This window comes from Geotrypetes seraphini, chromosome 19 (genome assembly GCF_902459505.1).
Source record: "Geotrypetes seraphini chromosome 19, aGeoSer1.1, whole genome shotgun sequence".
NCBI lineage: Eukaryota > Metazoa > Chordata > Amphibia > Gymnophiona > Dermophiidae > Geotrypetes > Geotrypetes seraphini.
In genome coordinates, this window is record NC_047102.1 from 13,539,007 (window position 1) to 13,565,165 (window position 26,159).

At 44.1% G+C, this 26,159-nt stretch overlaps 2 protein-coding genes across 10 annotated transcripts in view; both read right to left on the bottom strand.

The window, feature by feature from the left end:
* ARFGAP2 (ADP ribosylation factor GTPase activating protein 2) overlaps nt 1–7,470 on the bottom strand; it is a 38,415-nt gene extending 30,945 nt beyond the window's left edge. For 2 of the 5 annotated variants that reach the window (XM_033928141.1, XM_033928138.1), the window contains exon 1: nt 1,663–1,786. In XM_033928141.1, coding sequence (XP_033784032.1) covers nt 1,663–1,734 — 72 coding nt within the window. In that variant the 5' untranslated portion in view covers nt 1,735–1,786. Of the gene's footprint in view, nt 1–1,496; nt 1,551–1,637; nt 1,787–7,330 lie in introns of those variants that run through there. The other 3 variants (XM_033928143.1, XM_033928142.1, XM_033928139.1) reach the window with 3 other exon arrangements.
* A 1,024-nt stretch (nt 7,471–8,494) lies between these two features.
* The window catches only part of PACSIN3 (protein kinase C and casein kinase substrate in neurons 3), a 49,693-nt gene continuing 32,028 nt past the window's right edge, over nt 8,495–26,159 (bottom strand). For 2 of the 5 annotated variants that reach the window (XM_033928144.1, XM_033928145.1), the window contains exons 6-11: nt 25,329–25,504; nt 21,631–21,751; nt 20,470–20,609; nt 18,509–18,571; nt 17,788–17,948; nt 8,495–8,856 (exon numbers count right to left, since the gene is read on the bottom strand). In XM_033928144.1, coding sequence (XP_033784035.1) covers nt 8,741–8,856; nt 17,788–17,948; nt 18,509–18,571; nt 20,470–20,609; nt 21,631–21,751; nt 25,329–25,504 — 777 coding nt within the window. In that variant the 3' untranslated portion in view covers nt 8,495–8,740. The remainder of the gene's footprint in view (nt 8,857–17,787; nt 17,949–18,508; nt 18,572–20,469; nt 20,610–21,630; nt 21,752–25,328; nt 25,505–26,159) is intronic. The other 3 variants (XM_033928147.1, XM_033928146.1, XM_033928148.1) reach the window with 3 other exon arrangements.

The window sequence follows — 26,159 nt, forward strand, 5'->3', positions numbered from 1 at the left end:
ACAATGCTAGGAAGTTCTTCTTCACCCAACGTGCTTCCAGAGAGCGTGATAGGACAGAGTACGGTATTGGGGGTTCAAGAAGGGATTGGACAATTTTCTGAAGGAAAAGGGGATAAAAGGGTAGGAATAGAGGATTACTACACAGGTCCTGGACCTGATGGGCCGCCGCGTGAGTGGACGGTATTGGATTTCAAGAAGGGATTGGACAATTTTCTGAAGGAAAAGGGGATAGAAAGGTATAGATAAAGGGCTAATATACAGGTCCTGGACCTGATGGGCCACCGCGTGAGCGGATGGTATTGGATTTCAAGAAGGGATTGGACAATTTTCTGAAGGAAAGGGGGGATAGAAGGGTACATAAGAAATGCCTGCACCGGATCAGACCTTGGGTCCATCTAGTCCGGTGATCCGCACACGCAGAGGCCCAGCCAGGCCTACCCTGGCGAATACCTTAGTTATTCGTATCCCTCAATGTGGTTTTCAAGAAGATGTGCATCCAACTTGCCCTTAAAACCTTGAATGGTGGTTTTCCCCATAACCTCTTCCGGGAGTGGGTTCCAGGCGTTCACCACTCGCTGTGGGTATAGATAAAGGGCTAGTATACAGGTCCTGGACCTGATGGGCCGCCGCGTGAGCGGATGGTATTGGATTTCAAGAAGGGATTGGACAATTTTCTGAAGGAAAAGGGTATAGATCAGTGGTTCCCAACCCTGTCCTGGAGGACCACCAGGCCAATCGGGTTTTCAGGCTAGCCCTAATGAATATGCATGAGAGAGATTTGCATATAATGGAAGTGAGAGGCATGCAAATCTGCTCCATGCATATTCATTAGCGCTAGCCTGAAAACCCGATTGGCCTGGTGGTCCTCCAGGACAGGGTTGGGAACCACTGGTATAGATAAAGGGCTAGTATACAGGTCCTGGACCTGATGGGCCGCCGCGTGAGCGGACGGTATTGGATTTCAAGAAGGGATTGGACAATTTTCTGAAGGAAAAGGGTATAGATCAGTGGTTCCCAACCCTGTCCTGGAGGACCACCAGGCCAATCGGGTTTTCAGGCTAGCCCTAATGAATATGCATGAGAGAGATTTGCATATAATGGAAGTGAGAGGCATGCAAATCTGCTCCATGCATATTCATTAGGGCTAGCCTGAAAACCCGATTGGCCTGGTGGTCCTCCAGGACAGGGTTGGGAACCACTGGTATAGATAAAGGGCTAGTATACAGGTCCTGGACCTGATGGGCGCGATGGACCTCTGGTCTGACCCCAGCGGAGGCTCTGCTTATGTTCTTATGTTCAAGTAGTAATTGTATCTACTTGGAAGGACAATTTTGATGCTTAATGCGGCAATCAGTTTTGCAAGTTCACCAATTCGAGTTACTCTTTAGCTGTCAAGCTAGGAACATCCTGCAATGCATTCAAAAGTCAATCTATGTGTAAGCCATAGAGCAGGACCAGCATTTTTAGGTCTCTACGTCCTGGATGTCTTTTTCTACCTTAATACAAATGTCAAGGATAAAACGCCCGCTAGACATTACAACGAAGGTCTTTGACTCGATCCTGGATCCTAGGGGGGTTCTTGGCACCCCCCCCGAGATAGCTCCTCCCCCCCCAACTTCCGCCCCTCCTCCCGTCACCTATCTTTCGGCCCCCGTCTCTCACTCGGTTGGCGGGGACTCCGCGTAGCCGCCGGAAGAGCGTCTGAATCTCCGTCTTGCTCGGCTCCGCCGCCATCTCCTCTCCTTCCCGGCAGCCACCGACCCTCACCTCGACCAATCGGAGGGGGGGGGGGAGGAGGAAACCAGCAGAGGGGGCGGGATTCCGCGCTACGGCAAGGGAGAGGGCCCAAACTTTTTTTTTTTTTGACAGCGCGCGCAGCGACTTCAAGCAGAGGATGGTCATAGTTAAGGGCGAGACACGCTCGAGACAAAGAGTGGGATTTAGAAAGATGAAGCCTATAAAGCTTTCCCCCCCCCCCCACCCTTCATCTTTTCCAATCCAGTGCTTGGAAAATGATGGAATAGGCACAGTTCCAGTGGACACTAGGTGGGATGTGATAGTGGACATACAATGTGTCTGCCATTCATAGGAGTCTTTATAATACTGCAGTCATTGAGAATGATAATCTAGAACAGTGGTTCCCAACCCTGTCCTGGAGGAACACCAGGCCAATTGGGTTTTCAGGCTAGCCCTAATGAATATGCATGAAGCAAATTTGCATGCCTATCACTTCCATCATATGCAAATCTCTCTCATGCATATTCATTAGGGCTAGCCTGAAAGCCCGATTGGCCTGGTGTTCCTCCAGGACAGGGTTGGGAATCACTGATCTAGAGCAATGGTTCCCAACCCTGCAGATTTGCATGCCTATCACTTCCATCATATGCAAATCTCTCTCATGCATATTCATTAGGGCTAGCCTGAAAACCCGATTGGCCTGGTGTTCCTCCAGGACAGGGTTGGGAATCACTGATCTAGAGCAATGGTTCCCAACCCTGCAGATTTGCATGCCTATCACTTCCATCATATGCAAATCTCTCTCATGCATATTCATTAGGGCTAGCCTGAAAACCCGATTGGCCTGGTGTTCCTCCAGGACAGGGTTGGGAATCACTGATCTAGAGCAATGGTTCCCAACCCTGCAGATTTGCATGCCTATCACTTCCATCATATGCAAATCTCTCTCATGCATATTCATTAGGGCTAGCCTGAAAACCCGATTGGCCTGGTGTTCCTCCAGGACAGGGTTGGGAATCACTGATCTAGAGCAATGGTTCCCAACCCTGCAGATTTGCATGCCTATCACTTCCATCATATGCAAATCTCTCTCATGCATATTCATTAGGGCTAGCCTGAAAACCTGATTGGCCTGGTGTTCCTCCAGGACAGGGTTGGGAATCACTGATCTAGAGCAATGGTTCCCAACCCTGCAGATTTGCATGCCTATCATTTCCATCATATGCAAATCTCTCTCATGCATATTCATTAGGGCTAGCCTGAAAACCCGATTGGCCTGGTGTTCCTCCAGGACAGGGTTGGGAATCACTGATCTAGAGCAATGGTTCCCAACCCTGCAGATTTGCATGCCTATCACTTCCATCATATGCAAATCTCTCTCATGCATATTCATTAGGGCTAGCCTGAAAACCTGATTGGCCTGGTGTTCCTCCAGGACAGGGTTGGGAATCACTGATCTAGAGCAATGGTTCCCAACCCTGCAGATTTGCATGCCTATCATTTCCATCATATGCAAATCTCTCTCATGCATATTCATTAGGGCTAGCCTGAAAACCCGATTGGCCTGGTGTTCCTCCAGGACAGGGTTGGGAATCACTGATCTAGAGCAATGGTTCCCAACCCTGCAGATTTGCATGCCTATCACTTCCATCATATGCAAATCTCTCTCACGCATATTCATTAGGGCTAGCCTGAAAACCCGATTGGCCTGGTGTTCCTCCAGGACAGGGTTGGGAATCACTGATCTAGAGCAATGGTTCCCAACCCTGCAGATTTGCATGCCTATCACTTCCATCATATGCAAATCTCTCTCATGCATATTCATTAGGGCTAGCCTGAAAACCCGATTGGCCTGGTGTTCCTCCAGGACAGGGTTGGGAATCACTGATCTAGAGCAATGGTTCCCAACCCTGCAGATTTGCATGCCTATCACTTCCATCATATGCAAACCTCTCTCATGCATATTCATTAGGGCTAGCCTGAAAGCCCGATTGGCCTGGTGTTCCTCCAGGACAGGGTTGGGAATCACTGATCTAGAGCAATGGTTCCCAACCCTGCAGATTTGCATGCCTATCACTTCCATCATATGCAAATCTCTCTCATGCATATTCATTAGGGCTAGCCTGAAAACCCGATTGGCCTGGTGTTCCTCCAGGACAGGGTTGGGAATCACTGATCTAGAGCAATGGTTCCCAACCCTGCAGATTTGCATGCCTATCACTTCCATCATATGCAAATCTCTCTCATGCATATTCATTAGGGCTAGCCTGAAAACCCAATTGGCCTGGTGTTCCTCCAGGACAGGGTTGGGAATCACTGATCTAGAGCAATGGTTCCCAACCCTGCAGATTTGCATGCCTATCACTTCCATCATATGCAAATCTCTCTCATGCATATTCATTAGGGCTAGCCTGAAAACCCGATTGGCCTAGTGTTTCTCCAGGACAGGGTTGGGAATCACTGATCTAGAGCAATGGTTCCCAACCCTGCAGATTTGCATGCCTATCACTTCCATCATATGCAAATCTCTCTCATGCATATTCATTAGGGCTAGCCTGAAAACCCGATTGGCCTGGTGTTCCTCCAGGACAGGGTTGGGAATCACTGATCTAGAAAAAGGTTTGGCAGCCCCGGGGGGGGGGGGGGGGGGGAGAGAACAAATACCTAACCCATACATGAATCTAATCATTCTTTAAGTAATAGGTAGTAGGCACCCAGCAACAGCCTATGTTTTATCATATATAAAAAAGGGGTAGCGCTTAAAGCAATTCACAAAAATGAGTGATAAAGAGACATATGTTGAAATGCAAAAATCACTCCATTGTTGTGCTTATAAGGAAGCTGTGCAGATGATATAGATGAGTCTACACAAATTATTATGCTCAGAATCATGGAGGGGGGTGCTGGGGATCGCCCCAGAACCAACCACCTCACTGCCCAATCATCGCATGTAAAGAGTAGACAACATATTATATCATGTTCACAACTAAAAAAATTTTACATGATTTAATATGTTGTCTACTCTTTACATGCGATGATTGGGCAGTGAGGTGGTTGGTTCTGGGGTGAATCCTCCATGATTCTGAGCATAATAATTTGTCTAGACTCATCTATATCATCTGCACAGCTTCCTTATAAGCACAACAATAGAGTGATTTTTGCATTTCAACATATGTTTTATCATATGGCTGTACCTAATTTTATGGTTTTTTTTTGGTAGTGCTCCCCCACTTACACCTCAGCAGTCCACATTAGCAAGATAACACAATGGCCCTGCTGTGACTGCGTCTGTGCCTGTTTTCTGAACTCATGGGTGCTGTAGGCAGAGCCTCTGCTAGCCTAAGGTATTATACCTCATGGCCACTGATACGTGAATAGACCATGCACTTTGCTACATGTATGGCACTTGTGCCGTCCCCTTCCCCTACATTAGGTTTGGAGGAAGCCATTCAAGCCACTCTTATCCCTTCCCCAGCTTAAACCCTCCAATTCATACTCCTCCCCCTTGATTTGCTCATGTAAGCCCTACCCTTAGCTAAAGAATGGAAAAGTTTGAAGTATGAAGTTGTGGCTTTAAAACGAGCCTGTTACTGAAATTTAAAGCCTTTAGTAGGAGTCAAATTGTTAAAACGGGAGCTGCTGCACTTGTAGGGTTGATTTACATACCCTCTTTTGACAAAGTACATTCAACTTTCACCTTACACACAAGGATTTCTCAAATACCGTAAACACTGATATTGCTCTTCAGTGTCACCAACCACAGTCCATCAAGTAAGGGCATGGTGCCATTGCCTTTTTCACACTCAAGAGCTAGAAACAGAAGCATCCCTCATCATTGTGTAGCTCTAAACTTGTGCCTTCCCTGATATAACAAACCAAGATATGTTCAGATAAGCCAACTACCTGCATGACTGGTCTTTCAGGATAGCCACAATGAATATTCATTGTGGCTATCCTGAAAACGCACATGGCTGAGTTGCATCAAGGAGCAGGTTTGGGAACCACCAAGATGGTTATTTAAAATATACATATAGCCCACACAATCCAATTGTTGTCGGCAGCTTCCATCTAAAAACATAAATAAAAAGCTCAGGCAACACAAAAACAAATACAACTGTACTTTGTCTCCTACTCATTTCATAACGTCTGTATTACAAACAAATGTGTCCCTCCATTTATTTACTGCAAGTGCCTATCACCTCAGGTATCGCTTTAACTATCTCAAATAATCAGAGGCATTAGAAATAACATAACAAAAATGTATTTCTAAACCGCAATACCGTTAAGTTCGATGTGGTTTACAAAATAAAAACACTGCACATATACAGTTGAATGTAATACATTAATTTCCTAAGAATACTTTTCAATTATCTCCTAAAATGCCAATATAAGCAAGAGGTTGCTATTAGAGAATTCAGATCTTTATCCCATATTGCAGCTTGAAACGACAGGAGACAATGATATGACTGAAGGAAAGGCAAATACAGCATGCATGCATCAAGAGTGCTTTGAATTTACCAATGTCAGCGAATCCTCAAGATAATTAGGTGCAAGACATTTACCATTGCGGAATGCATGTAATGACATTCATTCTCACTGCAGCATACTTGTCCAATTTCTGCTTTAAGTAGGCCTTGGTTGATGGCAGCAGGATTGAATTTAAGTTAGGATCAGCCAGATAAGGCAGCTGCAGCACTCTGGCACGGAGCTAGGTCATGAGAGAAGACAGAGCTCTCATTCTCTTACCTGGAAAATTAAATCTCTCTTACCTTATGCCACTCTCCTGCCTTGCCAGTGCCGATTCTGATCTTCCCATACCACTACTACAGCCTTCACACAAAAATTGTAAGGCAGAACCTTAAGGCTATGGACAAGCATGCCACCATTCACAGCACTGTTAAGAGTTGTTTTAGGTCCTTCTCCATCACCACCATGATTAAATGTAGTAAAGAAACTATAATCAGTGGTTACCAGAGAAAGACTAAGCCTAGTATAGGAAACTCGGAACACAGGGCAGCATGAGACCTCACATATTGTTTGATTATAGAAACAGACGTTTTCTCCTTAAAATTAGATCTATTCTGTAAAGACATTTGCACTAAACAAGACACTGCATTGGCTGAGATCTTATAGTTCTGTCACTCTCGCACTTGAGACTTGGCACGCACTGGAAAGATCAACAAACAAGTCACTGGACTCTAAACCACAGATGAAAAGAAGCCTTTGTTCCAGCCAAAGCAACGTACACATTCCAAATTCATTTGTCCTTTAAGGGGCACCTGCTTCCTGCTTTCTTTCAGTAGTTCTCAAACCAGGTCTTTGGTGCTCTACCAAACTGCATTGCCTCTAATATATGCAAATATCTCATGCATAGTCATTAAAAGTATCCTGAAAGCCAAACTAACTGCAGGGAAAAAAGCACAAAAAATGTCTGAATACCACTCTTACAATGTTAAGTTTACCAGAGTGGGACTTCTCTACACATCTACTAAATGACAATTTTATATATCCATTCGTAAGAGTAAAAAGGCTCCTTTTGCACCTTTGGTTTGACATTTATTTGCGAATTTGAATTATATTTGTGGCCCAATACCTTTGTCTATGTACTGCAATAGGAGGACAAACTAGAGAAGTGCAGCTTTTGCAGGCATTTCCAGATAAACTGATTTCTAGTCAGGACTTTTGTGCTACCTTCTCCTTCAAAATACTGCCAGCGAGCAAAGGACATCAGCTTCGGACGACCACCCTCTCTGCTAGAGTTAATGCTTAGTTTTATGGTACATGAAACCTTTTATATTCTATTTAAGAGGAAGGGATTTTGAATTTAGCTCCTGCCTTCTGCTGATTGCTCAATGCCAGTTACAGTCAGGCACGCTACAGTAGATGTCTTCCTGGCAGCCTTACAATCTAAGTTTGCACCCAAGGCAACGGACGCTTCACGAGGCTTGCCCAAGATCACATGCTCAAACTTAACCAGTCTGCTGCTCTAAGCACTGGGCTACTCCTCTTCACTTGCTCCATATGAAACTTGCAGTATATTTCTAACTAAGTATATATGGCAGGCAGTACCAAGCTACTGTTCAGTTGTACCCTGTACGTATCATTCACTAGCCCCTCTGCCCCTGGCCAGGAGTTCAAAGGGACTGGGAACATTTTTTCATATTTGCACACTGTGCACACACACACACACACACACAGCTCACTTTGTCCTTGGTAAAGCATTCTCTGTATCTTTATATGTACAAATACCTACATCATACTCATTTCCCTTCTGTGTATGGCCTATAGTGCATGCCACACATCAATTTGGGGCCTTCCTTTGAAAAGTGTTTGGGGGGTAGAGTTGTAGACACTAGTTCTACCTCCTTATACATCTAGGCATAAAAATAGCAGCTTTCCTAATTGCTTTGACCTCAAAATGGCAATCTGTATGACACTAGAACTGGTCCTAAAAGCTACCACCAGTTTGCTGAAGATTAAATAAATTTGGGCTGTATATTAAAATGTTTTCTCACCTTGAAGACACCAGTTGCATTTGCACCATGCTCCCATGGACACAAACAAGGGGGGAAAAAAAGCCTTCAGTAGACAGGTTGATAAAACAATATAAAGTTCAATTAATAAATTCATTTTCCAGATGTTACCAAGAGATTCCTTTCTCCTCCCCATCCACTGTAGGTCTCATATCTGACAAAAACAGAATGCGAGTATTTCACAGGGGTGCAGACAATGTAATCAGACACAGCCACCAAAGCAGTAGAATAATTTACACCAACTCCATTTTATTTATTAGGGAGAAAAAAAAATCTAAACCAAGAAATCTAAAATATTAAAAGCTTCAAATTTTAAGTGACCTCTCTGTAACAGCTTCATATCCTGGTTACTGTGCAGTAGACAGGTGTATCCAGTCCAAGTACCTTGGTGAAAATGCCAGGAACGTTTTTAAAAAAAAACAACCAAAAACCCCAAAACAAACCACCATCTATGTGATGTATGACCTTCATCATGAGCCGATGACTTGTGCATAGTTAGCAGGGTACAATCCAATTCTGCCGGTGTCCAGCCGGCCTTTGCACCAGCCCTGCTCGTCCTCCTCGCTGATCTTCAAGAGCTCTTCACCTGGGAAGAGAACAAGGTGACTTAAAGGTCTCAAGCAAGACATGCTGTGTCTATTATCACATCACAGAATCTGACAACCTAACTCTGATGCTTCCCAAAAGGGCTCAAGGATAGTTGGACAGCTGCATTTTTTTTAAGCTTTAGTTAAAGCTTCATTTGTGGAGTGACGATGTTCCCAAATGGACTTTATTTGAAAGTATCAAAGTTCCAAAGGTACACTAAAATCATCCACATAAAATAATTCCATCCACATAAGAGCCTTAAAGGACCTAGTCCGCTAGGGATACAGGACCCAACACGGTCCGCGTTTCGACAAAAAGTCTTCTTCAGGGGTCCCTGGGGGTCCTATAATTCCTCTCTTCTCCCCTTTCTCCTTCCCCACCCTCATTGTTTTGGAAAGTAAAAAGAGGGGATGGTATGTGATTAAACTGCTTTTTCTGTGTGGTTACACAAATCAAAGCACTTTATATATTTTTGACAGGTACTTATACTGTACTAGGGGCAATGAAGTGTAAAGTGACTTGCCCAGGTTCACAAGAGGTATATAGAGTGAAAATCAAGCAACCTTAGAGCTGCTGTAACCACTAGGAACCTTGTATGTCCATTTGTTCCCTTTCAACAACATAAGGTCAAACTGAACTGTATTTAAAAAGTGGATTTTTGTTTTGGTTCAGCTACATACCATTTCTTTTCCAGTTTAAATCAGACCTAGCCTTTACTGGCCTAGGACACTACAAACTTGTTTCAGAATTACCCTTCCCAGTTTAGCTCACGGTGGTCCACGAACAGGAGCCACCAACCACAGGGTTTCAGGAACCAGGCTAACAAGACTCAGAATGACTTCCTCATCCCAGCCTTAGAATCAAAATCAGATTCTCCTCCTGACGATGTACAGCCCCAGGTCAGGTCATTAACAGCATTGGGTTTTTTTACATTTTGTTTTTGACTCATTGTATTGTGCGATAGTGTATCCTATCTGTAGAAAGTAAGCAATATGTAAATGACATTTCAGATTAATCTTTTGCAGCATTTTGAGGACTGAAACATGCTAATAGAAAAGATGGACTTCAGCGCTATATCACCTGAACCCACCCCCCTCTCTCAAGAAGTAGCATAACACTAGGGCTACACATTAATTATTTGATTAATAGTATGGTTACAAGTTTTAAAGTGTCCCCCCCTCACATTTGCACTTGTAAAGTGCAAAATATAGACAGCAGTTGTACATTCTCAAACCTGACAGTTTAATTACTAAAAAGGAAAAAAGATTTTACCTTTATTGTCTAGCAATTTTTTTTTTCTTCTACCTCTGGTTCCAGGGTCTCCTGTCTAATCACTTATTTCTTTTCCTTTCTTCTTCACTTCCTGCCCTGTATCCATCTTTCACATTCAACTTTCTTCCTCCACAGATCTGTCTAGTTTCTCTCTTCTCCCTCCCTCTATAGGCAACATCTCCCTTTGTTTGTTCCATTCCCGTTTCAGGTTCTAGCATCTCTGCCTATCTCCCATCTCTCTTCTTCCTCCTCCTGTGGGTCCCAGCATCTCTGCCTCTCTTCATTCCCCTTCCCAACCCTCTGAACTTGCCTGAACAGTCATCACAACTAAACACCCACTGCTTTTTTCTAGCGTCCTGCCCTGTGATGAACCTCCAGGATGCTACAGAGGACAGGCTCCTGCTAGTGAAAAACAGCAGATGTTTAGTGGTACGGACAAGTTCAGTGGGTCATCAGGGTGGGAGAATGAAATGAGATGCTGGAGTGTACTGGGGGGGGGGGAAGAGAGAGAGTTAGTGGGGCAAGGAGCATGGAGCTTTACATGATTAACATGTTAATATTAACACATTAAAATATGCAGTCCTAAATAGACACACAAAAATGGTAGAACTGCAAAGTTGCATTCATGCAAGGAAACAATCCGGTACTTACCTTCTTGTTTATCCACCATTGACCTCCTCCCACTTCCCTTCCCCCCTACTCTTCCCACTGCAGCAGTGTTATTATGCCTGTTAGTGTCTTAACATCCTTATGAGAGGCTGGAATTCTAACAGGATCCTGGAGACTTACAGCCCGTTTCCTGCGACTGCGTGCAGTTCTTACACTGCCGAAACTTATTGAAAATTTTGTAAAGAAAGGGAAGGGATTTTGAACTGAGTTCATGCTGTTTTCAGCTGTAGGAATCTACACAGAAATATGGTAGGTATTTTCCTATCCCTAAAAGGATTGACCATAAGAACATAAGAAGTTGCCTCCACTGGGTCAGACCAGAGGTCCATCTCGCCCAGTGGTCCGCTCCCGCGGTGGCCCATCAGGTCCGCGACCTGTGAAGTGGTTTCTGACCACTTCTATAACCTACCTCAAGTTCTATCTGTACCCCTCTATCCCCTTATCCTCCAGGAACCTATCCAAACCTTCCTTGAACCCCTGTACGAGTTCTGGCCTATCACTTCCTCCGGAAGTGCGTTCCATGTGTCCACCACCCTCTGGGTAAAAAAGAACTTCCTAGCATTTGTTCTAAACCTCTCCCCTTTCAATTTATCTGAGTGCCCCCTAGTGCTTGTGGCTCCCCACAGTTTGAAGAATCTGTCCTTATTTACTTTCTCTATGCCCTTTAGGATTTTGAAGGTTTCTATCATGTCCCCTCTAAGTCTCCTCTTCTCCAGGGAGAACAGCCCCAGCATTTTTAACCTGTCAGCGTATGAAAATTTTTCCATACCTTTTATCAGTTTAGTCGCCCTCCTCTGCACTCCCTCGAGTACCGCCATGTCCTTCTTGAGGTATGGCTACCAGTATTGAACACAGTACTCCAGGTGCGGGCGCACCATTGCGCGATACAGCAGCATGATGACCTCCTTCGTCCTGGTCATGATACCTTTTTTGATGATGCCCAGCATTCTGTTTGCTCTCTTTGAGGCTCTCGCTCATTGTGCCGATGGTTTCAGTGATGTGTCGACCATCACCCCCAGGTCCCTTTCAAGGTTACTCACCCCTAGCAGTGTTCCCCCCATTTTGTAGCTGAACATCGGGTTCTTTTTCCCTACATGCATGACCTTGCATTTCTCTACGTTAAAATTAATTTGCCACTTTTTTGCCCAGTCTTCCAGTCTCGTTAGGTCCCTTTGCAGGTCTTCACAGTCTTCCGTGTTTCTAACCCTGCTGTAGAGTTTGGTGTCATCAGCAAATTCGATAACCTCACATTTTGACCCCGTCTCCAGATCATTAATAAATATATTGAACAGTAGAGGTCCCAGCACCGACCCCTGTGGAACTCCGCTCGTGACCCATTGCCAGTCTGAGTATTGGCCCTTTATTCCAACCCTCTGTTTCCTGCCTGCCAACCAGTGTTTGATCCATCGATAGATATCCCCTTGTACCCCGTGGTTCCACAGCTTTTTAAGTAGCCGCTCGTGTTACCTGAGGCAGTGGGAAAGTTAAGTGATTTGCTTAATATCACAATAAGCCACGGTGGGATTTGAAGTTGACTTCCCTAGTTCTCAGACCCCCTGCTCTATTGGATTACTCATCCACTCAAGACATTGGAGTCTAGCGAGCAAGATGGAAAGCTAATTCACTAAAAAAAAAAAACCAACAAAAAGTCTAGAGAAGATGGCATCCTCGTTTCTTACTTGGATATAGTGGGGCAAGGGACTTCATTCTTTAACACTAGAGTACTGGGGGTGGAAGATAGGGAAGGGATGGAGGTAGCCAGAAAGTCTAAACACAATGACTGAAAAATTTTTAAAAAAGTTTCCATACCTAATACATATTACTAGAAAAATAGCCACCTAGTGGTTACTGCAGTGGGCTGAGAACCAGGCCTTGGGGGGGGGGGGGGATTTCAGCTCTCTGGAGGCAGGGAAATACCTACAACTCCTGAATGTAATGCACCTTGAATTATCAATGAAAGGAGGGCATTAAATAATAAATAAGTGTAGTGTAGTGGTTGGGAGCTACAGCCTCCGCACCCTGAGGTTGTGGGTTCAAATCCCGAACTGTTCCTTGTGACTCTGCGCAAGTCACTTAATCCTACACCGGTACATTAGGTAGACATGATCACGCCAGGACAGATAGGGAAAAATGCTTGAGTACCTGATTGTAAACCGCTTAATCCACCTTGTCCAAGCGGTATATTAAAAAAACAACAACAAAAAACCCATATAAAAAGTTCAGGACACTATGTATAAAGGGCATAGAAAGCAAATAGGATGTTAGGCATGATTAAGAAGGGGATCACGAGTAGGTCGGAAGATGTTATAATGCCACTTTACAGAACAATGGTCAGACCACACTTAGAATACTGTGTCCAACACTGGTCTCCATACCTTAAGAAGGATAAAATTCTGTTGGAAAGGGTACAGAGGCGAGCCACGAAATTAGTCAAAGGCATGGAGAATTTAAGCTACAAGGAACGCCTCGGAAAACTGGGACTGTTCACCCTCGAAAAGAGAAGACTGCGTGGGGATCTGATCGAGACTTTTAAAATATTAAAGGGATTTGATCAAATTGACCAGGAAGCAGCATTACTGACATTTTCAGATGTGACGCGGACAAGAGGTCATAGCCTAAAACTGAATGGCAGCAGGTTCAGGACAAATGTCAGGAAGTTCTGTTTCACACAAAGAGTGGTGAGCGCTTGGAATGCTCTCCCGGAGGAGGTGATGGCAGAAAATACTGTGCTGGGTTTCAAACGCAAGTCGGATGCACACCTTCTTGCAGATCATATTGAGGGATACGGGCAATCCGGGTCTCCAAAAAGGAGCACCTAAATGGGCCTCCGCGTGTGCGGATCGCCGGACTAGATGGACCTCGGTCTGATCCGGTGAAGGCGTTTCTTATGTTCTTATGACTGCTGTGAAATGATAGAAGCTAGGTTCGCCACCTACACAGAAAAGATTAGGGATGTGGGATAATCTAGCTTCCCCTTGGTTCACCCTGTGGACAAGAGCAGTGCAGAGTTAGATGACACAGCCTCAGAACATGAAACTATGTTTGCACTCTTGTGGAAAAAGGGAAACATCGCTGAAGTTTATAATTAGGAGTTTGGGATTCTGGTGCGGTTAAGGGATATCGAACATTAAAAGAACATTTTGATGTTCATGGGAGAAGGATGGGCAGGAGTGGGGAATTATAAAGTGCTCTGGGTGGAATCGCTTTTGGGCTCTTTTTGCTATTGCTCACAACTGTATAATTGACAGGTTTGGAGTCATTTGCTTGTTCTTTGTTTGCTTGTGTTCAATTTGTGGCCTTTGTATTTTGGAAAATTTAACAAAAACATTTATACGCAAACTCCCCCCCCCCCAAAAAAAAAAAAATAAACACAACATTTTGAATGGTAAAATACTTCTCTAATGGGAAGTGATTGACAAACAAAAAGTGTCTATTTGAGAAAAGGGGGGGGGAGAAGAGACATGAAAATATATTTTTTTAATCTAGAAAATGTTAACATTTATTTCTTTCCGAGCTGGCTGGCAAATATCAGAGCCGATACTGTCAATATAGCAAGCTGTCCCCTTTGCTCAGCCCGTACCTGAAAAAACATTTGAAGGAGGACTAAAGGAGCAGCTACCCAATGCATTTTGGCTGGTGGGGGGGTAGGATATAAAATGCTTGTTCACAACTTGTCCCCGAAAATAAGACAGGGTCTTATATTAATTTGTACTCCAAAAAATGCATTAGGGCTTATTTTGGGGAAAACACGGCATCTGCCCTTGACACTTGCCACGTTATACCTATTACTCCCATCCCTCCCTGCACCGGAACACCACCAACACAAGAGTTAAGGCCCTGGCGGGGAAGGCCGTGAAGCAGCCCGGTCAGAGTGCTGCCACCAGTTTTGAGGCTTCAGAGGTATGTAAGGCAGTCGGTGGTGTTCTGGTGCACAAAGGGATGGAGGGAGGGATCTTGACTAGGGCTTATTTTTGGGGTAGGGCTTAGATCAGGACCTACCCTGAAAATCATGCTAAGGCTTATTTTCAGGGAAACAAGGTAGCAACTTATTGAGTAGACTGCAAGCTCTTCTGAGCAGGGACTGTGTCTTGAATGTTCTAATGTATAACACTATGCATGTCTAGCAGTGCTATAGATGTGATAAGTAGTAGTGGTGGTGGTAGTAACTTCTCATGCAGAAGCCATGCTGAGCCACACAGAAAGATCCCTATGACAAGGGTGTCAAAGTCCCTCCTCAAGGGCCGCAATCCAGTCAGGTTTTCAGGATTTCCCCACTGAATACGCATGAGATCTATTAGCATACAATGAAAGCAGCGCATGCAAATAGATCTCATGCATATTCATTGGGGAAATCCTGAAAACCCGACTGGATTGCGGCCCTCGAGGAGGGACTTTGACACCCCCTGCCCTATGACATCAAGAGAGTAGGGGGTAGGATGGGCGCACCATGCCAGATGAAACTATACAATTCATAGTTTTTAGCATTTGCAAGATAGTGATGAAAACTCATCAAAATAGAATGCCTGAGGGCAAGTTGTAAAACCTTTACCCCATTCCAATGCCCCTCAGTCTCTACCAAGACTCAAAACTATGGGTTTTTGAGATACACCAAGCTTCACCAGGTTTTCAAGATATCCATCGTGAATATGCATAAGATACGAGGGTCATTTCATAAATAATGCACACTATTTTTTATTTTTTAATTTACATGTTTTATTTTATTTTTTTTCAAGTATTTCTTTACAATCCTTCAATATAGTCTCCCTGCTTTGCAATGACCGAGTCCCAACATCCAGGAAGCTTCATTATTCCATCCAAGACACTGTTTTTGTTTAGTTGCCGAATGGCTTGGGTACTGGTGGAAGAAAGCTCTTCCAGAGATGCAAAATGATGTCCACACATAGGTTGTTTCAACTTTGGAAAAAGGTCAAAGTCTGGTGGACTCATGTCTGGACTGTAGGGAGCATGAGGGTAATACCTCCCCGCTGTATTTGAGTAGGTTTTCAATGACGAGTGGAGAGCTCCATCTTCCCCACGGCCAAAAAAATTTGGACGAGCTCAATCAAAAGTCAAACAAATGATGATTTTTTTGCTTATGATCATGAAGGCATCATCATTACAGACAAAGTTCCATGTGGAAGAAGTGTCATAGCAGTGTATTATCGTGATTTTTTGCAAAAAATGTGCAGAAAAATGCACAAAACCCTCAGTTGCTCTTGGCTGGGCCTCTCATTCTTCACGCCAACGCTCGCTCGCACGTAGGGAATGTCGTCATTGAAAAACTACGCAAATACGACTGATAGGTGTTACCTCATGCTCCTTACAGTCCAGACATGAGTCCACCAGACTTCGACCTTTTTCCAAAGTTGAAACAACCTATGCGTGGACATCGTTTTGCATCTCTGGAAGAGCTTTTTTTTCCGCCGGTACCCGAGCCATTCGGCAACTGAACAAAATCGGTGTCTTGGATGGAATAATGAACCTTCCTGGACGTTGGGACTTGGTCATTGCAAAGCAGGAAGACTATATTGAAGGATTGTAAAGAAATACTTGGAAAAAAAATAAATAAATAAAACATGTAAATTAAAAAAAAAAAAAAAAAAAATGTGCATTGTTTATGAAATGACTCTCGTAGCTTTCCTTCTATACTGCAATAAATTGAGATATGACCACTATTTACACTTATGTGACAATTGCAGTAACAGACAATATGAAATACAGCACAAGCAGCTGATTCTGAGAAACAGGTATGTGTCCCAAAAAGATATATATATATATATTTTTTTTTTAAATTAGAGAAATAAGAGTAAAAGAAAAAGCCAAGATAAGATCTGGAAGGTTTAACTATCACTGCTGCTTCAAATATCCTCCCAGGCCTTGTCATCCCCCCTCTCCCTACATTCCTCTCATCACTTAAAAAAAAAAAATCAGAAACGGCTCCAATCCAATTAAGATGGCAATTCCACTGAAGTCTATGAAAGACATAGGCCCAGATGCACTAAACTCTCTGACCATCTAACGAGCGTCGCCAAACCAGTTTGACTAGTTTAGGGAAGATCTAATTTGCCAACTTGATGTACAAAATGGCCCACCGCGTGCTTTTCCGCGCAAATGTTCATTTTCCGACTGCCATGCAGATAATCTAATTAATATTAAAATGAGCCCTCCGATCGATTCCCTAACATTGCTAAGGAATCTAGCAATGATTGCTAACAGCCCGAAATTACCAACAGGTCTGTCCTATTTTTTGTTGTTGTTTTGATGGGCACAGATATTGTGGACACTATGAAACGGAGGGGGGGGGGGGGGGGGGAAGTCTCTGCCCCAAACAGCTGAGTGGCAGAAGGCCACTTCGGAGCTTCCTTTGCCAGCTCTGCACATGTGTGAAAGTCGCTTTTCCAGTGACTGGTGGGGTGGGTTTACGACAGACCACTGCAAAACTCATTTGCATGGGAAGCCGTTTGAACAATCGATCACCGCGACCACTTTGAGTGCATTTGGCCCAAAGTTATTAATTGGGCAATTGTCTTCCACCGCAAGGGTCACAGCCTTGTAATAAGAGGGGAGGGGAGCCTTTAGCTGCAAATACCATCAAAACAGCTTTCCTTCCAGGGCTTCCCACAATCCTTCACAGCTGCCTCCAAAGAATGGAATCAGTAAGACATCTCCAGTCTACACTTTGGTGTAAAACGGCAGTCCTCCTGCCCACTGTTCAAGCAGCTCTAGTCTGCTCATCATTTCAAAACTCTTAAAAAAGCGCTAGAACCTTGAATGGAATAAATATATTGCTGGAGATCCTAAACTGGAAGAGATTTAAATTCCACATAGTCTTTGCATCTCCAGGCATCCCTTGAACATGCTCTTTCCCACAATCTCACACATGCCTTCCATGTGGGGTGTACATGCACATTCAGCTCTCTGTGTGTTTGCAGTAGTAGGATAAGCAATTAGCCGGCAGCCTGCAGTTAGTAGGTGTTAGTGGGTGTACCTGCAGAAAAGCTCAATTCGTCAGCCTCCTGTCCTTTGTAATTGTACAGGGCGCGCACCCGCACACCGGCTACCTTAGTGGCTTCCTCTTCTCCAGAGCCCTCGATATATTTCTTGGGACTCTCGTCATCTGACCATTCGGATGTGTCGTCTTTTCCACCACTATGAACAGAGACAGAAGACAAGTTCAGGACAATAACAACGCTCGAGCTCAGCAATTTTGGCATGTCACCCTGAAAATCTAAGGCCCCCCAAAAAAGACTTTGGGGGGGGGGGAGGAAGGGAGAGGGATTGAACAGCACACCGAACACTTTGAAACGAGAAAAAAGTCAAACAAGATCAAATATGGGGAAAACAACCTCGAGTTTCACCATAATCTTGTGACCCTAAGCACAGTTTTATGGCAGAACAGCAGCCCAAAATCACCAAGGGAAGGAAGGACAGCAGTCAAGTGACCCCCCAAAATCTGAATAAGATCCAAGTTAAGGACAGCAACTCCAATCGCCCCTAGAATTTGTTTTTGAAGGGTACTAGCAGTGCCCCTCAAAACCCGAGGCTCTCAAAGTTTAAGATCAGGATTAAACAGCACCTCGAAGGACAGAAGGACAGACTGTACGAATGCTATGCTAGAGAAAAAGGCAGCCGGATGGGTAGACAGTAAAAGCAGGAGTCGCCATCTTACTCCTGTGAGAAGAGGCCTGGAAAAGGGGCTCTATACTAACTTTGTAGGGGACGGCACATCTGTCAAGGTCGCGTAAAACGCCTCATCATCTCTGTAGGAAAACCTGTGGATTGGCAAATAGGTTTTGAAAATCATTACAAAAGTTGGCAGCTGAGCTCATACAAAAAAACAAACACCCTTCCTCCATGAGCTGCCAGCAGAAAGCAATCTCCCCCGCAGTGAAGCAGAACATGGGTAGCAAAGGGCAAAGAGTGTCCTGGTAATCACACCGGGCTAGGTTTACACAGGTGTCCCAGCAGCCACCTACATGATACGAAAGCCAAACTTGTGGGGTGGCCCATAGGTACCCCGAACTGGGCAGATTTAACCCTTTAATTGGGAACGGGCCCTATGCAAACAAGGGCATTAGGCCCTTCACCATAATATAAACATTTTACGCCCCTGGCAAGAATCACATCACCCTCCCACCCATCATATTACCCCCAGGTAAATTCACCTCCCATCATTACTCCACTTGAAGATGATCAGAAATCCTAAAGCGGGGATTCTTACTTTCTGCTGCTGCCTCCTCCATCAGTTGTCCTCAACAGAGTTATACGGGGCTGGCAGTTCCAGCCGTCGAGGCAGCAGCTAAGAAGTACCAACAACCTGAGGATTCATTCTGCCTGCTAGAGGACAACATAAAAGGGATGGGGGATAAGAGGTAAAACCACTGGCAGTGGGGTGGTCCACTCAGGCCACCATCTTGGTGGGGGCATCGGCACCTTTCCGCCTCTCGGCCCCCCCTACGAGCCCACTCTTCCTCCTCCCTACCTCTAGTTGAAGTTGTTTGTGGCGGTCAACGTGCTCCTAGCGATCCCGGCGGCTCTCCCGCCGATATCACTTCTGGGCACTGCACATAGGAAGTGACTTCGGAGGGAGAGCTGACGGGGTCGCAAGGAGCATTTTGTTGACTGTCGTGACAACAACTTCAACTAGAGGTACAGGGGAAAGGGGGGGGGGGCACGGCAGACGGGATCGGGGAAAGAGTGGGGGGGGAGGTCGGAGACGAGGGCAGGGGGGGTATGTCCACATCCCGGCCGCCTCTCGCTCTGCCACTGGGCAGTGGTGTTGGCAGCTCTAGCCCACCCTCCTCTTCGTCAGCAGTTTGACTTACTGGGGCAAAGAAATGCCTTGAGAACCACCAAATTTTACCGTCCGACAGGTCCCTTTAAATGTTTAGGTCCTAGGTATAGGCCTAGTTTGCCCAGCCCTGGTCCTGGCGATCTCATGCAAGAGGTGTGTTAATATTACATGGATATTTTGCAAAATGACATATTCAGATGTCTCAACATGCATAGGGAGGGCATAGAGTACGGTTTCCTCAATGCAGAGATGATAGAAATTACAGTTGTTCCACCAGCAACACTTTGGAAGTTAGAATTCTGTTGTTAACAAGAGTTACATTGCCTGCAGGTGAAAAATAATTCAAGATTGCCTGTCAAACTCATAATGCCATATATGGATTTAACTCCAAGGGGTTCACTCTTGCTATTAATATTCCAAGAACATTTAGTAGTTCAAGATCAACACAACAGCATAAGCGACATTTCCCTCCTCGAGGGTTGCAATCCAGTCGGGTTTTCAGGATTTCCCCAATGAATATGCATGAGATCTATTTGCATGCACTGCTTTCATTGTATGCTAATAGATCTCATGCATATTCATTGGAAAAATCCTGAAAACCCGACTGGATTGCGGCCTTCGAGGAGGGACTTGGACACCCCTGTTCTATCACGTCCGTTCTAAACATCTTTTTAAGTCCACCTTTGAGAATTAAGGGCCCAGAATAGTCTCCCCTCTAGTCTAAGACAGCGAATCGTATTACCATTTTAGAAAAACCATATATTGAGGCTTTTGACATAAACCGTACATCTCAGATCGAGGATAATTATATGGTGAAACCACACTGAATCCTTGTTGAATTTTACAGGATCTAACAAAACAAAATGGTATAATTACCCTTGGCACTGTTGCTGTGGCACTGGAGTGTGAGATTCTCCATCTCTGGTTGGTACAATGCTAGTGAGTGTAACTTCACCCACATTTTTGCTGTTCTTTTCCTTCCTGCTAATTGTCCGCTGTGTTTCCGGAGACCATTCCTGTTAGAGGGCCAAAGGTCAGAAGTTAGCATATGCTTAGAATTACACCGTAGATACTATATAAAGCAATTTGATACAGCACAGGGCAAAACTTGAACCCTTTTTTTTTTTTTTTTCTTACATCATATTACACTGTTGTCTCAAATGCTTAGATTCCATATATATTTATTTGGATTTCTGCCTCGATTATGTTTTGTATTTTTGTTTGTGAATTTTATTGTGTACGTTTTTGGTTGTAACCCACCTTAGAGAAAGATGGGATATAAATAAAGTAAAACAACAAATAATCGAATGGTAATATATTGACAAAATAAATAAGTACTGAGAACCATTCACAAAAAATCAAAAAAGGAAACACAGATTCTAAATCTACTTATATTTAAATAACTTATAAATATTTAAATAGTTTTACTAATTTAAATAATTAATTAATATGGGGACAAGCCTCAGATTTAGGAGTAGATCTTCCCAGCTGGGACTTATTCAAGAAAAAAATAAATTAATCTCTTGCCTCCTTATAGTATCACCGGCTTATTCCCCACCTCCCTACCAAAATATTTATTATATTACATTAATTCAATAGCTATTAACTTTTTAATCTAATTTAATTGCCTCTATTTAAATAATTTAATACAATAAAAACTTATACTTCAATTGGAAAACTCAATTCATTACTGCTAACTTTATAGGTATGAGGTTCACATCTTTTTGAGAGAATCCGCATGCCATTTTTTTGAAACTCAAAGCCAACTTATGTTAGATAGTCTCAATTCATATAAATAAAGTAAGCATAACCATATAACAGATTCACCTATAACGCGGTCAAATCTTGGATCTATTTCTAAAACTTCTAACATTTCGCTTATTCCACCATATCTGCCATTAATGGGCTCAGAGACTCAGATTTTGGCACCAGAACAATATGAGAATCCTGTATTCTGTGCAATGAAAGATCTTCCGAACACCCAGAAATAGAATATCAGCTTTCTACCCCCCATCAATTAAATATTTCACTCTTCACCTCAAACTGGGGCCAGTTCATGGGCATGCCAGGCCCATGAATGTTCTTCCACCACCTCAAGTCTTCCTGGTCATCTGCAACGATGATGCCCTGGTACAGGTCCCGGTACAAGGCATGGAATCTGCAATACAAAGAGGACAGACGTCTCAAAAGACATACCCTCTCCCCTGCTTCCACCTATCTCTGATATTTCTGTTCTAGTAAAGTCTAGCACAATTCCCACCCCTTTCTCTAATAACCCAGTGGTCCCTCCTCGCCTGCCTCTCTTCATGCTCCACCACATCATCCTGGTATTTCTGCAAACCTCCCAGTTCCCTCCATATCCCAGGCAACGCTGTCAAATTCCCCATCTTTGATAATCTGCTCCTAGTTTAAAAATGAGGGGGAGCACCTGAAGACTACACCTGGGAACAAGCCCTACCACCTGCCCAGGCAAAATTGCATAGTTGTCTTTTTTGTTTTTTGCCGAAAGAATGTCAACCAGAAAGCTGCCCTACTGGAGAGAAAGCAGGAGGCCCTCCTATAGAATGCCACTTTTTTTTGTAGCAATGAAGACGACTAAGGAGGCAGCAGGAGATGACAGAGGATTGGGAGGGAGGAGGGAGGGACTTGGCACCACCTGGTGTGCCCTACAGTAGGCAGACAGAGCCAAAATGCACACAGACTCAACTGAACCAGGAGACCCAGAGCAGGAACAGCCCAGCAACTGAAACCAGGAGCCTGTGAGAAAGCTGCTGGAGATAGAGAATACTGCCTAACCAGGAAGCTTACTATGGTGTCAAATGATTCCTTTTTAGCTGTTTCTGCTACAAGAAATCTCAAGATACTAGGGACTGCTGTACTACACTGCAGCAGAAATCTCTTTTAAAAACACAGCACAATTAGCATAAGTTTTTATTTGTATACTGCACAAATGCCTTTCAGTTCAAGACGGTGAACAACAAAATGACATCCCAGACGGGATCACAATCTGTGCTTAGTAGCTTAGAGCGCAAATGGTAGGAACTATATGTTTATAAAATGTTTATTGACTGAAGAATGGTTTGAGTTTTGTTTATTGCCCCCCACCCCAAATACACAAGAGGCAGTTACAAAAGGCTCGCTCTAAAATTTTCTCACCAGAGAAAGTAAGGAAATCAGATATATGATAGGATCATCCAGATGTTTTTGATGGGCTTCTATAAATCACTGGAAGCTAAATATTTTCAGGAGCAAGGGTCATATGAAGCTGGAGGAAAGAGTATTCAGAGATAATGATCACAGTACTAAGAGGGTAGTTAATGCTTGGAATAAAGTAACAGAGGGCTGAAAACTAGAATTCCTGGGGATATTATTAAGGACAATGAGAGACCACCACACCCTTTGCCACCTTGAGGGGAAAGCCCAGAGATAGACAAGTTTGTTTCAACAGATATAAACTGCTTAGAAACTTATTAGGTCAATGCTAGTGTTGGTGGTGGCCAGATTATCCAGCAAGATCAGGAGTCTTGAATGGCCACGGAGTTGGGTAAATAACAGCTTCAGTAGTTAGTTGTTTAGATTACAAAGCTTGAAGGTAGAACACATGAGAGAACTCATATGCTCATCTATCTGGCATGGAAGAGAACAAACCAACTTGGACAGGGATAAAACTGGTCAAGTTTGACTATATCCTTGACCACTTAGAACAGAATATGTGGACATACTGAATGGGTTCCAATGAGTCTTTCTACCACATTACATGAGAATTAAAAGAGTTTTAAGGGAGTGAACTTTTTTTTCATGCTTTCTGGGGTTGTCCGGTAGTCAAGGCATTCTGGAAACAAGTAATCAGGAATTTAGAAACCCTATTGGATTGTAGGCTTCCTTCTGGACAGATATGAGGCTTTTATGCCCACTCTAATAGGCTTTTTCTGTGGAAAATAGGGTTGTTGGCTAAAAAAGTTATTTTACGGGTTTGGACCACTGTCGGCCCTCCACCGTTATTGGGCTTGGCATAATCGCCTCCATGCCCTTATGTTAATGGAACGGGATCAGATGTGTTCCTATTTTAAGAAGGAAAAAAAAAAAAAAAACTTTTCCTAGAATCTGGGGAGCTTACATACATTCTCTGCCACATCGGGCTAGAAGCCTTATTCTCAACTCATTTTGATTCCTGGCATTGAAAGAGGAGAGGGGGGGGGGGTCTGGTTGTAGCGATCCCCAGGGAGAGCGCTCTTTGCGTTTCCTCTTGACTTTTTGTGCCGCTGCGAATGTGAGTGTGTCAAAGTCCCTCCTCAAGGGCCGAAATCTAGTCGGGTTTTCGGGATTTCCCCAATGAATATGCATGAGATCTATTTGCATGCACTGCTTTCATTGTATGCTAATAGATCTCATGCATATTCATTGGGGAAATTCTGAAAACCCGACTGGATTCCGGCCCTCGAGGAGGGACTTTGACACCCCTGGTGTAAGGGATGAGTTGGGAGCTCCGATACTCTTACCCCTGCCAGTAAATTTACCACTGTGATGTTATCATGCACTTGGTACTTGATCTTTGCTCTTCTTCATTAGCTTCACCAATTCCTTTGTCAATGGTTCACGGCAGATGGGGGGTATTGGGTTAATTTGTGTATAAAATGATGCCACCTTTGACACGGTTGTTATTGTTGTGTTGCCGTCTATTTCGTCAATAAAAATCGTTGAACTATAAAAGGAGTTCTAAGAATAAAGAAGCATTGTGAGAGCATGAAGGAATGAAGTCCATCTAGTCTGCCCAGTTTCCTTCCTGTTGCAATACTGTATAGACCAGTGATTCCCAACCCTGTCCTGGAGGAACACCAGGCCAATCGGGTTTTCAGGCTAGCCCTAATGAATATGCATGAGAGAGATTTGCATATGATGGAAGTGATAGGCATGCAAATTTGCTTCATGCATATTCATTAGGGCTAGCCTGAAAACCCAATTGGCCTGGTGTTCCTCCAGGACAGGGTTGGGAACCACTGGTATAGACTACAGTTGAGCTCTAGCTTTACTTTAGACCAGGGCTGGAATGGAATCCAATCGGGTTTTCAGGATTTCCCCAATGAATATGCATTGAAAGCAGTGCATGCAAATAGATCTCATGCATATTCATTGGGGAAATCCTGAAAACCCGACTGGAGATCCGTATTCCAGTTGGGTTTTCAGGATTTCCCCAATGAATATGCATTGAAAGCAGTGCATGCAAATAGATCTCATGCCTATTCATTGATATCCAAACATACAAAAAGCTAATATCATAATAACTATTCCATTTATTATTATACAAACATTCATTATATAACTTATCATTTACATTATGTTCCGCCTATACTTTCAACACACAAACGGAGCCCTCCAGTTCATTCAACCCAATTAAAGTCTGTTGTTAAAGTGCATAGAAACGTTCACCCGTATGTCCATAACTTACCAGCAACTATATTATTGTAGATCTTTTTCGATTAGTTCAACATTTCATTCCATAATATCATATATCCTTGGATGCCATGAGCAGTAATTGCGCTCCTGAATGCTCATAGAATCCAAGGATACATGATATTATGCAATTTAATAACAGAGGCCAGGGGGGGAAGCCGGAGGACGCCGCAAAGAGAGGGCAGCACTAGTACAGACCGCGAGTCACAAAATAGTACCGGGTGGGCCGCATGTGGTCCCCGGGCCACGAGTTTGAGACCACTGGTTTAGAGGAAGGGAAATACCTTTCACTTGTGGACAAGTTGAGGTGCTTGTGGATGTCCAACAGAACCTCTTTGAAAAACCGCAGTCGCCTCTGCTCCTGCTCCTGACAGCTCTCGAACACTTGCTCCATATCTTCCATATAGCGAGGATTATAGCGGTTCAGCTCCTCCAATGCCTTCTCGTAGCGGTCCTTGCCCTAAAGAAAAGAGACCCATCAGGACACGGAACCTACAGAAAACATCCCAGACATGCCCAGACTCTCTCCACTTCTTGGACACAGTTGCGAGTGGGAACAGGGATGGTGGTGAGGTAAAATTACAGAAGTCCCTCATTGCGTGCATCTTCGCTGCTTCTTCAATGTAGCTCTAAAAGCAGGTGAAATGCTAGTGTGAAGTAGGGAGGGAGCAGAGCAGTCTCGTTTTATCCAAGCTTACGTATCTTTACGGCTTCTCAGTGGCATAGTAAGGGAGGCCTGCTCTGGAAACAGTCTTAAGGGTGTGGCACCTCTTCTTCGCTCCACTCCCCCCACCCCTCTCCTTGTCATGCACCCCTTGCCTTCCTCCGTACTTTCTTTTTTTTTTTTCCCAGAGCTAAGCTGCAGCCCGCATCTGCATTGGCACTCTCTCCAATGTCGCTTCCGGGAAGCGACATCAAAAGGCGAGCCAACACCGACGTGGGCAGTAACCTCGTACCAGGGAAGTGGGTGGAGGAGGGGGCTCCACCACCCTGGGCGCCGCTCCACGTTTCCAAGTTTTATTAAAATCTGTTGAAAACGCCCATCTTGAATTCTAAGCGTTTCACAATGTTAAAAACAAGGGGGGAGACTTACAAGGACATAGCGACAAGACGAA